This window comes from Bos mutus, chromosome 15 (assembly GCF_027580195.1).
Source record: "Bos mutus isolate GX-2022 chromosome 15, NWIPB_WYAK_1.1, whole genome shotgun sequence".
In the NCBI taxonomy this organism is placed as follows: domain Eukaryota; kingdom Metazoa; phylum Chordata; class Mammalia; order Artiodactyla; family Bovidae; genus Bos; species Bos mutus.
In genome coordinates this window covers 15,129,606-15,143,696 of record NC_091631.1, presented here as the reverse complement: position 1 = coordinate 15,143,696, position 14,091 = coordinate 15,129,606, and the positions used below count along the sequence as shown (strand labels likewise).

Sequence of the window (14,091 nt, the reverse complement as noted above, 5' to 3'; positions counted from 1 at the left end):
AAAGTTATTAATTTTATTGAATCTTGATCCCTGAGTATACCTCTTTTTAACGTTTTGTGTGTGTAAAGCACTTCTGCTGCATACTGAAGGACAACAGTTGTATTTCACATGTGCATGAAATACATGAGCATTTTTTCATGGAAAAAAGGAAACACACTTTTTCATGAAAAACGCTTGTGCTGTTGAGTGGTGTGCTGAGTTACTTTTTTTTTTTTTTTCATGGATCAACATTTTTACTTGAAAGGGTGACTGACAAAGTGTAGTTCTCAAAAGTGAAGGAAGTGAAGCTGTCTTTTCAAGACAAACAACTGATACTCTTCATTGCCAGTGATAAAGTTGGCAATGGATCAAGTGAAAATTGGATTTTTGGAAAACTTATATCCAGTACTGTGAGCTTGACAGCTTCTCAATATTTAAAGGCTTTTTTGACAAAATTGGTAATGTTAACTAATGTGACTTTTATATTACATAATGAAATATGTCAACATTTGACAGATCTGCATAACAGGGTGAACCACCAGTTTCCAAATAACCGATTTATGGTGTTCCAAAATCATGCACAGGAGAACAATTCATTTATGATAAAGGGCAGACCAATGAATTTTAAACATAAGAGCATGAAAACTTCACTGAAAGGGTTTCACGTTGCACATTGAAAATATTTTTAAAACCAATATCATTTGTCAAGATCCAGTGTGTATCAAAGACTATGCCCAACTGTATAAAAGGAGTATTAAAGTACTCTTCCCCTTTCCAACATATATATCGTGTGAGACTAGAATTTCTTCATTTTCATCATGTGAAACAGCATGTTCCAAAAATTGAATGCAGAAGCAAATATAGAATCCAGCTTTCTTCTACTTGAGACAAGAACTTAAAAGATTCAGCAAATGTAAAACAATGCTTCTCTTCTATTATCTTTGCTTTTGGAAAATATCTTTTTAAAATAAAAGTATTTATTTTAATAATGATTGTATTATTTTAATAATTTGAAGTCAAATATTTGAAAATTCAGTTTCTAATATGGTGAATATTGTTAGATATAACTCCCACAAAAAAAGCTCTTTGCGTCTTCAAAAATTTTTAATAACAAGAAACTCTGACATAAACTATCATAGCTGTAATCCATATGCATAAGAGGCCTCAGTCCATTTCTTATGTGTATCCTTTTTGGTCTTGAGGAGTGCCCAAAATTTCAGGAAATTTTGGCTATTTCTACATGTCAACAAAGGAATGAATTGGTTGATCTTATAAATATGATAGGCAGATTAAGTATTATTGTTGTCGAGATTATCAGACATCAGATTACCTTTTTTTTTTTTTGATTGCTTACTTTTAAATGTATTACCTTTGACTTGCTGGTCATCAGTTAAATATAGGAAGGCAGATGGCAGAAACAGATACTTTATAAACATTGAGCATTCTTATTATGTAGTTGAGAAAGAGATTGAAATGCTTTCAACCAGGCTTGCCATCCAACATGAAGATTCCTTTTTGAGAGTTATCTTAACTCGACAAAGCCCATCAGTCAAGATGGTGGTATTTATCCATAGTTAAGAAAAAACTAGTTGTTGTAGAAACAGTAAGCCTGGATTGAGTAAGCTGTGGGAAATAGTAAAGGACAAGGAAGCCTGGTGTGCTGCAGTCCATAGGCTGCAAAGAGTGGACATGAGTCAGTGACTAAACAACAGCAGCAAAAGTGTCTTAGAGATCAGATTTCAGTCTAAAAAGCTTTAGAGATCTCCAGAAATTCCATTCCTCATCATCAATGAATACAATCATGTTCCCTCTCAGAGAATGAATATATAAATGCCCCATCAGTGACTATAAAATGGGTAAAGGACAAGGTAGCTTTCTTTATAACTTACTTATTATCAGACTGTTCGTGTCCATAAGAGTTTCACCATTTTATAAATCTGTCCTATTTAGAGGTAAAGCAGTTCAGGTTTTGTGTTGACTGTTCTGTGATTTTATGTGTAAAAATCATATCCCTGTAAAAAAAACTTAGCTTGTGAGGATAAGGACTTTACATATTTTGTATCATTCCAATGTTCTATGGATAGGTAGACTTATACGTGCTGTTCAATTTAAAAGTTGAGATACAGGAAATCCATTCCCTTTCTGCAAGTATGCGTTGAATTTACTACACGTAAGGTGCTGTGTTAGACTCCAACAACTATGCAAGTTTGTGCGTTTTCCTTTTACCCTGGAGAAACAAATGACAGGAATGTGGAATGTGGTGGATACTGAGTCTGAAAGAACTGTTCCCATGGCAGTGGGCTTTTTAGGAAGGAAACCATTATTGCTGAAAATCCAACCTTCTTTGCAAATATATGAGGGATGTGAAGAATTTCAGCAAAGGAATGGCAGAGTTATCCTTCTTGGTGCACAATATTGTCAGTCGGATCTTAAATAGCTCGGAAAGCAGAATTGATTTTGATTTCACATTTGAAGTGATGTTTGCTCTGGCAGCCAGTGGGTCTGGTAGATATTGGTTTTTCATATTAAGAGGCTTGACCCTTACTCTCCTTGCCTCTGTTGTTGGCTGGCCCCTAACTAGTGAAGGAGTTTAGCTTTGGACTCATAAAGGGAAAGCCAGTCTTTCCACCAGCCTTATTGAGTATTTAAAAGTACTACTTCTCTGGTTATAAAACACGTGAACACACTGACTGCTGACTAATCGTGTTAACATGCTTATCATAGTGACATTTCTTGGCCCTGAGTTTGGAGATATGAATCTGGTAGATATAAATAACATAAGTGATGAAACTGCTTTCTTAAAAATCAGTTTCTGATGTGACGTCTTGGGTTTAGAACAGGGCTCTGCAGCCAGGCTGCAGCTGTGGCGCCTTGAGTGCGGTGATTCTGGGTGTTAGAGCTCCTTGCCTGTAAAATAGGAAATAATAGAGTTGTTGAGAGGATTAGCTGAGTTAATGCATGTAAAAGGCTGGCTAGTATTATTGTTTTTATTTCCCCTAATTAATCAGGTCACATTCTACGATTTCAGTAATTAATCATAGTCATGCATGCATGCTCAGTCCCTAACTTGTGTCCCACTCTGTGCAACCCCATGGACTGTAGCCTGCCAGGCTCCTCTGTCCCTGGGATTTTCCAGGCAAAAGTACTGGAGTGGGTTGCCATTTCCTCCTCCAGGGGATCTTCCTCACTCAGGGATCAAAAAAGACATGATTACAAAATTCTTAAGCTTCCAGGTGGTATCTGCAGTGGAGAGAGATGTATTTCAAATCTGTTTCCGTTTTTGAATAGCAGTACCTGCTCAGTTATCTCCTCATATATGCTGCCATTGGCAACAGCCAAGGCATGCCTGTTGTTAATTAATCACTTCCACTGAGAACTTAATTAATGTCTTAATTAGGATCATCATTGAGTATCAGGCCGCAGCATCCTGCGCCAGCTGCAAGTTACTGGCTGGCTCCAGCAGCCCTTCTGGTCCTGCAGAAACAGGCCAAGGAGCTATCCTTTTGGGCTTCTATTTGTTTCTCTGTCTTCAAAGAGAGCTGTGGAAGATCATTGTTTGTCCATGATGCATCAATGATTCTGCCACATGTGCAAAAAAAAAATAAAGGAACACATCTACTTCTAATGGATTGATCAGAAAACCAGGATTGGCTTTTGAATTCTTGCTGTTGTGCTAAACAAGCTGGAAACACAGAGCACATTGTTGTTTGCAAGTGTTGGAAATGAGGCCCTGCATTCTGAGTATGACGGATTATTTCATTTTTCTGCTGCAAGTGAAAGTTCCTCCCTTCTGGCATCATTGTTTTTTAATATGTTGTTTTGAAATATTGCCATATTGTTACAGGATGAAATCAGCACTCCATTTTCTTTCTCTTTCCCCCCTTAGGAAAATATGGCAAAATGAGACAAAAGTAGCATCTTCTGGACTTAGTTTCCTATAGAAGTAGAAGTTGGGTTGAAAGGCATGAACAAGCTGTTCCCCAGACAATACTTCTCCCAGACCTTTTGGATGGGATGTTAACATAGCAACAATCAGAGGAAAACTAATGCAGCAGCAGCTTTTATTTTCTAGAAGGGAGACACCCTTGAGTCAAGTTCCCCAGTGAGAACAGGTGTTGTGAAACGGGCCTACTTTACTTGAGTATATTTGCTCATTCTTTTGACTACCGTAGGCTTCTTGATGGTTTAGGTCAATTGTGGACTTGGTGAAGGGATCGAGTGATGTATTTTGTGTTCAACAGATGTGCTGCTGCTTCCAGGACAAGTGGAGCAGGAAGTGAGCTTGAGTGTTCCCTCTTACATTCCTTCTGTGGCCGTCCAGACTGTCACCCCTGGAATGAAGCCCCGACCCACCGTGAAAGCAGCAGATAAACAAAGCAAAGAGGTACTTCTCAGGGAATTCAGGGCTCTTGAAATTGCCTCAATTCTCTAACTGGTCCTTTCAGAGAAATGCCACCATACCCGTGTGTGCCTGTATTTTTCTCAGGTTTGGGAAAATGTAGAATTCAGGTTGCTTAATTGGGTCCCTCTCCCTGTCATCTCTCTCTAATGTGTATAATCCCTTTTGAACACACAGAGAGCAATTATATTTTTACTCAGAAGCTATTTTTATGTCATGATGTTTGCCGTGCTGCGGGACGGTGCTACCTGGGGACTAATCCGCAGATAGGATGGACAGATTTCTTACCTCTTTTTGTCTGTACCAGCCTCTTTTCTTTTTATTATTGTTTCCAAGTTTCTATAAATATTTTGCATTAGTTAGGGTAAGGCCAGGCTGCTATAGTAGGGAACCCTAACAATAATTCAATGGCTGAAAGGAGACAGAAGTGTATTTCTCTCCCGTAACAGTCTATAGAGAGCCTTTAAAGTGGGCAAGTGGTGGTTCTGTTTTCAGTCATTGGGGCCCACCAGGTTCCTTCTCTCTGGATCTCACTGCCCCTCAGGACATTGTCTTCATGTGCGTGTTTCAGGTCAGGTCACTGTCCTACCTGGAGGGGCCGGGGATGAGAGGATGGAGATAGCACATTTCCCCAAGGCTGAGGACGTAGGCGCTTCATTTCTGCTCGCTCTCCGTGGGCAACCCGCTAGTCCCGTGTTCCTATCTGGTCACTGGGGAAGTTGAGAAATGTCATCTAGCCATGTGCTCCTCCAGCGTGGGAGAATGGAGTCTGCCACATGTTAATTCTCCCTAATACACAACAGGGAGACTCATCTTTTACTATCCTTTCCAGCTCATCTTCATCTACTTAATCGACATGCACCAACCGAGGCCGCTGATGGCGCTGGCTAGTGACCTTTATCACCTTTTTTACGCTAGCATAAAAGGGGATCAGGTACAAGAATTTGTTAAGGGCTCTTTATTATTGATTGCAAATAAAAATACTAGAGTGTTTCCTGATTATGTAATCGTTCAGGTACTAGTCTTGTCACCTGAAGATACTCTGTTATGGAAGCAGTCATTCAATCAGAAGTAATCCACACATTTCAATTTTTGCCCTTTGCTAATAGAACTTTTGTTCACTGACATCAGAAAAGTCTATCTAGGAGGCTTGCAGACTTATATTGAACCCCCAAATAGGTTACTTGGAGAAGGAAATGGCAACCCACTCCAGTATTCTTGCCCGGAGAATCCCATGGACAAAGGAGCCTGGTGGGCTACAGTCCATGGGGTTGAGACAGCTACTTTTCAGTGTCTTTTTGAATTACGGAGCTTTCTCTGAGTATTAAAAAGCTAAAATTGCAAGGTGATTGCTAGCAAGAATCAGCTTCTTTTAAAGACTTGTTCATGTTCTTGACTTCAGTTGTGACCATACAAATTATTGGGCCAGCCAATGGTCAGTGGCACCTCATGCCATTATAGAAATTGTTACAAAATGGCTTTAGTTGATGGGTTTAAAAAAATGAATGACTTCTATGATCTCCCATATAGCCAGCAAAATGCTAGTTAAAAGCCTGTATATGACTGTATCTTTAAAACAAGTATAAGTTTCTTCTCAGAAAATGTGAAAATTTTTAAATGTTCAAATCAAAATGATAGGAACAATTTTTGTGCTGGCAAACTAATGACACATCAGTCAGTTCAGTTCAGTTCAGTCGCTCAGTCGTGTCCCACTCTTTGCGACCCCATGAATCGCAGCACGCCAGGCCTCCCTGTCCATCACCAACTCCCGGAGTTCACCCAGACTCACGTCCATCGAGTGATGCCATCCAGCCATCTCATCCTCTGTCGTCCCCTTCTCCTCCTGCCCCCAATCCCTCCCAGCATCGGAGTCTTTTCCAATGAGTCAACGCTTTGCATGAGGTGGCCAAAGTACTGGAGTTTCAGCTTAAGCATCATTCCTTCCAAAGAAATCCCAGGGCCGATCTCCTTCAGAATGGACTGGTTGGATCTCCTTGCAGTCCAAGGGACTCTCAAGAGTCTTCTCCAACACCACAGTTCAAAAGCATCAGTTCTTCGGCCCTCAGCTTTCTTCACAGTCCAACTCTCACATCCATACATGACCACTGGAAAAACCATAGCCTTGACTTTGTTGGCAAAGTAATGTCTCTGCTTTTCAATATGCTATCTAGGTTGGTCATAACTTTTCTTCCAAGGAGTAGGCGTCTTTTAATTTCATGGCTGCAGTCACCATCTGCAGTGATTTTGGAGCCCAAAAAAATAAAGTCTGACAATGAGACATAGATGAATAATTTTTGGTGTTTCTTTAAATATTCAGAGTAATATTGTGGGTGGGATTTTAATTTCTAGACACTATTTGTTAGAGAAACATTTCAGGACTGTCTAGAATCACAGTACCGCACCACCTCTGCCTTGGTTTAATAGTATTAATCTTATTCTAAAGTATGCAGTGCAAGAAGAAGAACATAATCACCAAATTCCAGCACATGTGTCCTGTGAGGACCTATCAAGGGGCCATTTTGGGCTAGAGATGGCGGTTGCTTTCTGTGATGTCAGTCTCAAAAGATGAAAATGTATCCTGGATGTACTGACTTCCTCTTAATTGCGTAATACGAATCTATAACTTCTTGATATGAACTGAACCCATTTAATTTTTTTCGCTAATTTTATCACTGCTTTTATACATGTGCATTTCCCCTTTAACAGTCAAACCTTTTTCAAGAACCTTCCACTTTCCCTTTGTGAATAATTTCTTGCCGTGGTCACTCTATTTTGATGAATTTTGGAAGTTCTGAATAGCTTTATAGAGCAAAAAGAATTCACATTAAGAAGATGAAAAATTATGAGTTCCTTTCCTACTTCCCAAAGTACAGAAGAGGTCATTGAAGAAACTTTTGTAATATTTTAATGGGAGATGGCCTGTTTTTCCAATTCAAAATAGGACTCTCAACTTTTTCACCTGTAGAGACAGTTGAGTTACCATATTACTGTGCAAGACAGCCTATAGCTAAATGCTGCTATTATTGATTTGAGCATTAGTTTTATTTTCTTTAATTTTCCTGTGTGGTTCTGTGAATGAAAATGATTCTTCCTGTAACAGTGCCCGTCTTAGAATAAGTCACAGAAACAATTTTAAGAAAACCAGCAGTTTTCTAATAGTGTAAAAATTCTATTCCCTGGGAGGCTACAAAAAGATTTCAATTAGATTTGAAATTAGACACCTGAAATCTGTATATTTCTCTCAGCTCCTTAGGCAAAAATAACAAGTTAATAACTTAATTCACAGTTGTTTTCTGTTTAGTAGCAGGGGATTTGGTGTCCCATCGCACAAATTCTGCCCTTTGAAATAAATCAGAAGTTCAGTTTGCAATCTAAAAACCTCAGCGCCTTAGAGCTTAGAACCCGAAAATGAACCCAACTTGAAAGAAGAGAATTCCCAAAGTGTGCCACAGTAGCCAACAGCTGAAATGCATAAATAGAACTGCAGCTTTACTGTGGCTGAAAAGCTGTCATTTTGAAGATCAGAGCGAAGTCTTCTAAACTGCAGGGTACATCAGGGTACACTTTGAATTACATGTATGCCCCTTGTCTTAGAAGGCTCTACATTCACTCGTGTGTGTCTCTATAAGGAGGTTACTTAATTGAAATGCAAAAAAGTCAGAACTAGTGCTGAGTTCAGTGCTATGCCTGTAGAAGACGTAGTAAATACTGAATGAGAAAAAAAAAAAAAAAAAACCTTTACTAGCTACCAGGAGTGACTTTCTGGTATAATAAGATGGTGAGGGTCATTCTCTTTTTCCTTTTCTATTGGTTCATTCCCCTCAACATGTAAACACGTCCAAGTCTCTCCCATTCTTAACAAAATGAAAGAAAACTAAGGAAAAATATCCTCCCCTTTACCTTGGACCCCTCTTGGCTATTGTCCTTTTTTCTCACTTTGCATGTAGACTTCAGAAACCGTTAGATCTAGCTCCCCTGGTCGTCTCTGCTTCCTTTCCCCTCATTCCTCATTCAGTTCATTGCAAAATGTCCTTGTGCTGATCATCTGCCTGGATAGATTCAGAATAAAGCTACTGAGCACTTTATTATTGCCAAATGCCAGTGGACACTTTTCTGTCTTTAATGGATCTCTCTACTGCAGTTTTCACCACTGATCTTGCCTGACACTCACAGTCCACTGGTTTTCTCTTCCTGGCTCTCCCTGTGTGTATTTCTGTGGGTGTTCTTGCCCTGCTTCCTTTGGGGGTTTCCTGCCATGCTCCCCTTAGGAGCTGGTGTTCCTCAGGGTTCCATGCTAAACCTACAGCTCTTCCCACTTGCACACATGGATCCGTTTTTGTCTCTAGGTGACTCCCCTTTGTACTTCTGTCTCCAAATCTGTATTTCTGTAGGTTCAGACCTTTTGCTGAGCTCCAGGTTTGTGTGTTCAGCTGCCTGTTGACAATTCTATCTGGATTCCTTAAGGTACATTCAAATCAGCATGTTAAATACTGAACTTATCTTTATCTGCTTCCATCCCTGCATTCTGTCCTTTGTCCCTTCCCATATCCAAATTAGCCAGCAAGTGCTGCCAGCTTTTCTAAAATTTTCAACCGTCTGCTCTCAGTGCCCTGTGCTCATTGTCTCTTGTCTGGACTGCTTCAGCTGACTCCTGACTCCAAGCCTACCCTTTGTTCCATCTTCAAAGTGACTTATCTCGATGTACCCTCAAGGAGGGCAGGGCATCCTGTTCTCTGCACCACACCTGCGTCCCCAGCACTTGTCTCAGTTAGCATTTGAATGAAGGAAGGAATTTATTTGAAATGCATAGATGACCAGGTATCTACCTGCTTTCAAAAAAAATCCTTCAGCGACTTTTCATCATCTCTGGGAAAAGCAGCATACAAGACCTGTCGTGATCTGGCGCTGTCCTCGTCTTCTGCTGCTCTCTACCTGACATTTTCTGCTTTGACAGCACTGACCTACTTGTAGATCTACATACATGAAATTCTGATCTGTCGTGACTGGCACTGTCCTCGCCTCTTCACATTTTCTGAAGCACTGACCTTTGTAGATCTGAAATTCTGTCTTTCTTACTTGGCCTCCTCTGCTCATGAGACCTGCGTTTGTCCTCAGATCATTTTCCCTCACCTTGTTAAATAATATTACCTTTGAAGATTCTGCTTAGATAGCACCTCTTCCAGGAAGCCTCCCCTGATTCCTTCCCAATGCCTTCTAATCTAGGCTGGGTTAGGCTTTCTTTCTCTTTCCTATTCCCTCCTAACTATACCATGTATACTTACTACATTTTACTATGATTGTTCATATATGTATCTAAATCATTTCTCTGTGATTTCATACAAGTCTGCAGCTTTGTATCCTCAGCACCCAGCGCAGCACCTAGATTTTAATAAACATCCGTGGAAAGAATGGAATATATCTGAATGATTGCAGGAGACTATTCCTCTGATATTTTGATCCCGAGATGTACTGGCCACCTTGCAGTACAGAGTGACAGTGATACACCCAAACAGTTTTAAAATGTCTTGAGTATCATATTTTGGCATTGTAAATAAGAAATTATTATCACCCTTGGTTTCTTTCTTTATTATATACGTCAGCATTTAACTGATTGCCTAAAGGAATTAATCTAACAATAAGAGCTGCTGTTAATAACTGAGTTTCTAATGAAGACATTTATATTTTTAAGTATACTGTTATGTTTTTAAGTGTACTATAAATGAATAATTCTTGCATTGGCATTGTATATTTATTGGCTAGCTAAAAACTTGGCATCATTTAAGTTAATACCAAATAGCTGATGAAGGAAATTATGCTCTATAATAGAGAAAAATTTAAGTGTATGAAAAATAACTTACGGAAAATAAAAACTTTCCACTTAAAGATTAATTTCTATATCTCCAGTTCCATAATGTTGGATATTGTGGCCAAAAGGTGTCTTGGGTCCCTTGGGAAGGAAGAGTGGTAAGAGGGTGATGGGTTGGGCCGTACCTGGGAGAAAGGACTGACTTTGACTGTGGGAGTCAGCTGTTGTCAAGAGAGTCTAGAAATTCAACACACCAGCCTTGCTCTGTCTGGGTTGCTGGTACAAGGTGGGTCATGACTAGGGTGTTGAGTGGGGAGTTGAGTAGGATTTTCTGGAGAGTGGCCGTGCTCAGTTGGAAGTAAGCTAAGCTCAGCACTTCGCCCTCCATGCTTGTGTAGCCCTTTTGCATCCCTCTGTTGGGGAGCATGGAGCATGATCAGGAAGTCATTCCCTTACTTCTCTCTTCTCCTTGAAGTTACAAAACCTCGTGGACACAGATTTTCCTTTTCTTCATCTTTATGTGTTCTCAGTATCCAGTTCACATTTAACGCTCAATAGCTGTTTATGGAGTGGACATGTAGAGGGGAGGGAGGTGGGCAAGTGAGGGCTGTTCATGTGGTGTGAACGAGTTCGAGAAGGATGATCTTGCTGAGATTTTAGCTCAGCAAAGAGATTTGTTGAATTTGCACCCGCTTTCCAGGTAGGTGAAGGCAGAGTGACCGCATCTATTGAGAGTGGCTGGTGAAGTCTGGGCAGGTCTTAGGGGCCTCAGGACAGGGTTCAAAGTCCTAGTGCAGTGGGCAGCTGGAATCTTGGTGGACATGTGGATGGCAGGCCTTTAACCAGGCTACAGGGCAGCAAGAATCCCATCAGACAGAAGCTGGCAGAGAGGGGACTCCTCCTCGTTGTCTGCCAGAACCAGGCTTGCAGGCCTCAGTGCTCACTGCCGGAGTTGGAGATGGTAAGGCTGCTTCTGTTCAGGAAATGAGCGTTTTATGTCATTGTGTACACGTTTCTTCACTTGAGCTGGTCTTAGCCCTATTACCCCACTGGTGATGAGAAATTTAATTTTCAGAAAGTGACCAGAATGGACAGATCAACCACTCAGCAGACTGATTTGATTCCTGTATACACTTGCTCCTTTAAAGACAGTCACAGTATTATGTGGATCCTTGAGTGCATTTTTTATGGTAGACTGAGAGAATTGTTTAGCTTGTTTAGAAAAGATCTTTTCTCCCAAAGAGACATGATTGGCTTAGTGAAACTTCAAGGTTGATCTTTGCTGGTGTTTTTTGTTGAGAAGGTGGCAGCTTTATCTACAGATCACCTGGGATTCAAATCTTGCTTCTCTACCTTACTAATTGTACAGCCTTGATAAGTTACTTAACCTCTTAGAGCTTTGTAAAATGGGTTGTTTGAAGATTACTGCTAATTCCCACAAAGTTCCTAGTACTGGGGCTGGCGTGTGGTGGGAACTCATTCAATGACAGGTCCCATCATTACTGTTGTCAGGAAAGCACAGATACTTTCTAATAAAGAGGAAATGAACAAGTCTCTGAAATTTGTTCTCTTGCTGGTTTTACTAAGAAAGGATGATAGATGGCTGGGTGTTTGCTATTAGTACCGTATACCCAACTACAGAATGCAACTTGCTAAACAGATAGGTGATACCTACTTTTCATGTTTTTTTTTTTTTTTCGCATCTTTGAAAACAGCACACAGCTTCTGAGTGAGATGCTCCATTTTCAAGAACATTGCAAAAGCCACTCGATGAGATAATTTTCCATGCAAGAATATTTAAAGCTGATTATAGCTTCAGGGCATTTTTTTTTACTCTTGCATAAGCCATAGTTTTCAATTATTTCAGCATCATCATACATAATATAGAGCTACAAAGAAGTACTGGGTGATCTCATAGTATCACACGCCATTTGATTTTGGAGAGGCTTTCTAACGGGTAATACAATGAGATTTAAAGCATTCTCTTTTGTTTATTGGAAAATACACTTTTTAAACTACCTTCCTTTAGGAAGTCTTTAAAATTCACTGATTATGAATAAGCAGGTACAAAATTATTATTTCTTTTTGCAGCTACTCTGAGTTGCAAATAAATTCTGTAATATTTTAAAATGCTTGGTGGGAAGAAAGGATCCTAGACTTTTTAATTTAAGGGGGACACTGTGTTTTAATTCCTGCTGTTATTGGCCCAAGTACTATCTGAAGAAGTATGTTAAGCATAGAGTATTTTTATCTTAAAAATGAATGTTTTTTTGATACAAGTCTTTTTTAGTAAATACTAAAAATAAAAATGTCTTTAAGATTGAACAAAATCTTAGGGTTTATTTTCTTACATTTGAATATAACTCTTAAAAAGCAGGGACATCATTTTGCCAACAAAGGTCTGAATAGAGTCAAAGCTATGGTTTTTCCAGTAGTTATGTATGGATGTGAGAGTTGGACCATAACACTGAAGAACATTGAAGAACTGAGGCTTTCAAATTGTGGTGTTGGAGAAAATTCTTGAGATTCCCTTGGACTGCAAGGATATCAAACCCGTCTGTCCTAAGGGAAATCAACCCTGAATACTCACTGGAAGGACTGATGCTGAAACTGAAGCTCAGATACTTTGGCCACCTGATGTGAAGAGCCAACTCATTGGAAAAGACCCTGAGTCAGATAGGACTTAGCTTCTGAACAACAGCAAACTTAGTTTTTTTTTCCATATGCATGTAGCCCTTATGCTACAAATGGTAAAAATGTATTGAATGTGTGCAAGAGAGACTTTCTGATTCTTGCCGTGGGTGGAATTAGCTAATGATATTCATTCCAATGCAGGATGGTACAAATGGGGCATATTAAAAGGCCTAAATTAGGTCAAATTGAATAATTGAATTTATTCCTTTACTTAAAAACAGCTTAATCAGCTGAGAGTGCTGAAGTCTAAAAAAAGTTTAATTAAATATTAATAGGGAGTTTATGTTTTCAGCTTTATCTTCATTTACAATGATTATATATGATTTTCCTCCTCCATTACCTTTTATAGATCATTGGAGACGAAGTTCAGCCCTTCTCGCTTGATGAAGAATTCGATTACGATGCGGTGGTGCTAACCCCCAAGTTCACTCCTGCAGAGATGAATGCCATCAAAGAGCTATCCAAGCAGAAGACAAAGAGCGCAGACTTAGAGGACCCCCATGACTGATCCACCCAGACCTCTTTACATTTATTTTTATTTTGTTCTTATTCAAGCAACATGAAATTAAAAGAGAAACCTGTTGTAATCCCCTTTATGTAAATGTATGTGTGTGCATTGATTTATAGGGTTATTTGTCAGTGGACTTCCCTGGTGGCGCAGTGGTAAAGAATTTGCCTATCAATGCAAGTAGACGCAGCAGATGTGGGTTCAATCCCTCGGTCGGGAAGATGCCCTAGACAAGGGAACGGCACTCCAGTATTCTGGCCTGGGAAATCCTATGGACAGAGGAGTCTGGGGGGCTACAATCCACGGGGTTACAAAGAATCAGATACAACTGAGCATGCCCATACCACCAATCTTTTCAGTAGGGCGATGAGTCTGAAAAGTGAAAGTGAAAATAGCTCAGTTGTGTCCAACTCTTTGTGACCCATGGGCTATACAGTCCATGGAATTCTCCAGGCCAGAATACTGGAGTGGGTAGCAGCCGTTCCCTTCTCCAGGGAATCTTCCCAACCCAGGGATTGAACCCAGGTCTCTCACATTGCAGGCAGATTCATTACCATCTGAGCCACCAGGGAAGCCCAAGAATACTAGAGTGTGTAACCTATCCCTTCTCCAGCGGATCATCCTGATCCAGGAATGGAACTGGGGTTTTCTGCATTGCAGGTGGATTCTCTACCAGGTGAGCTACCAGGGAAGCCCAGGCGATGC

At 40.1% G+C, this 14,091-nt stretch overlaps 1 protein-coding gene across 4 annotated transcripts in view; it reads left to right on the top strand.

Annotated features, from left to right (window-relative positions):
- IFTAP (intraflagellar transport associated protein) overlaps window positions 1–13,474 on the top strand; it is a 65,854-nt gene extending 52,380 nt beyond the window's left edge. For all 4 annotated transcript variants that reach the window (XM_005890915.2, XM_070383541.1, XM_070383538.1 and 1 more), the window contains 2 exons: window positions 4,221–4,363; window positions 13,228–13,474. In XM_005890915.2, coding sequence (XP_005890977.2) covers window positions 4,221–4,363; window positions 13,228–13,386 — 302 coding nt within the window. In that variant the 3' untranslated portion in view covers window positions 13,387–13,474. The remainder of the gene's footprint in view (window positions 1–4,220; window positions 4,364–13,227) is intronic.
- The last annotated feature ends 617 nt before the right edge of the window (window positions 13,475–14,091 follow it).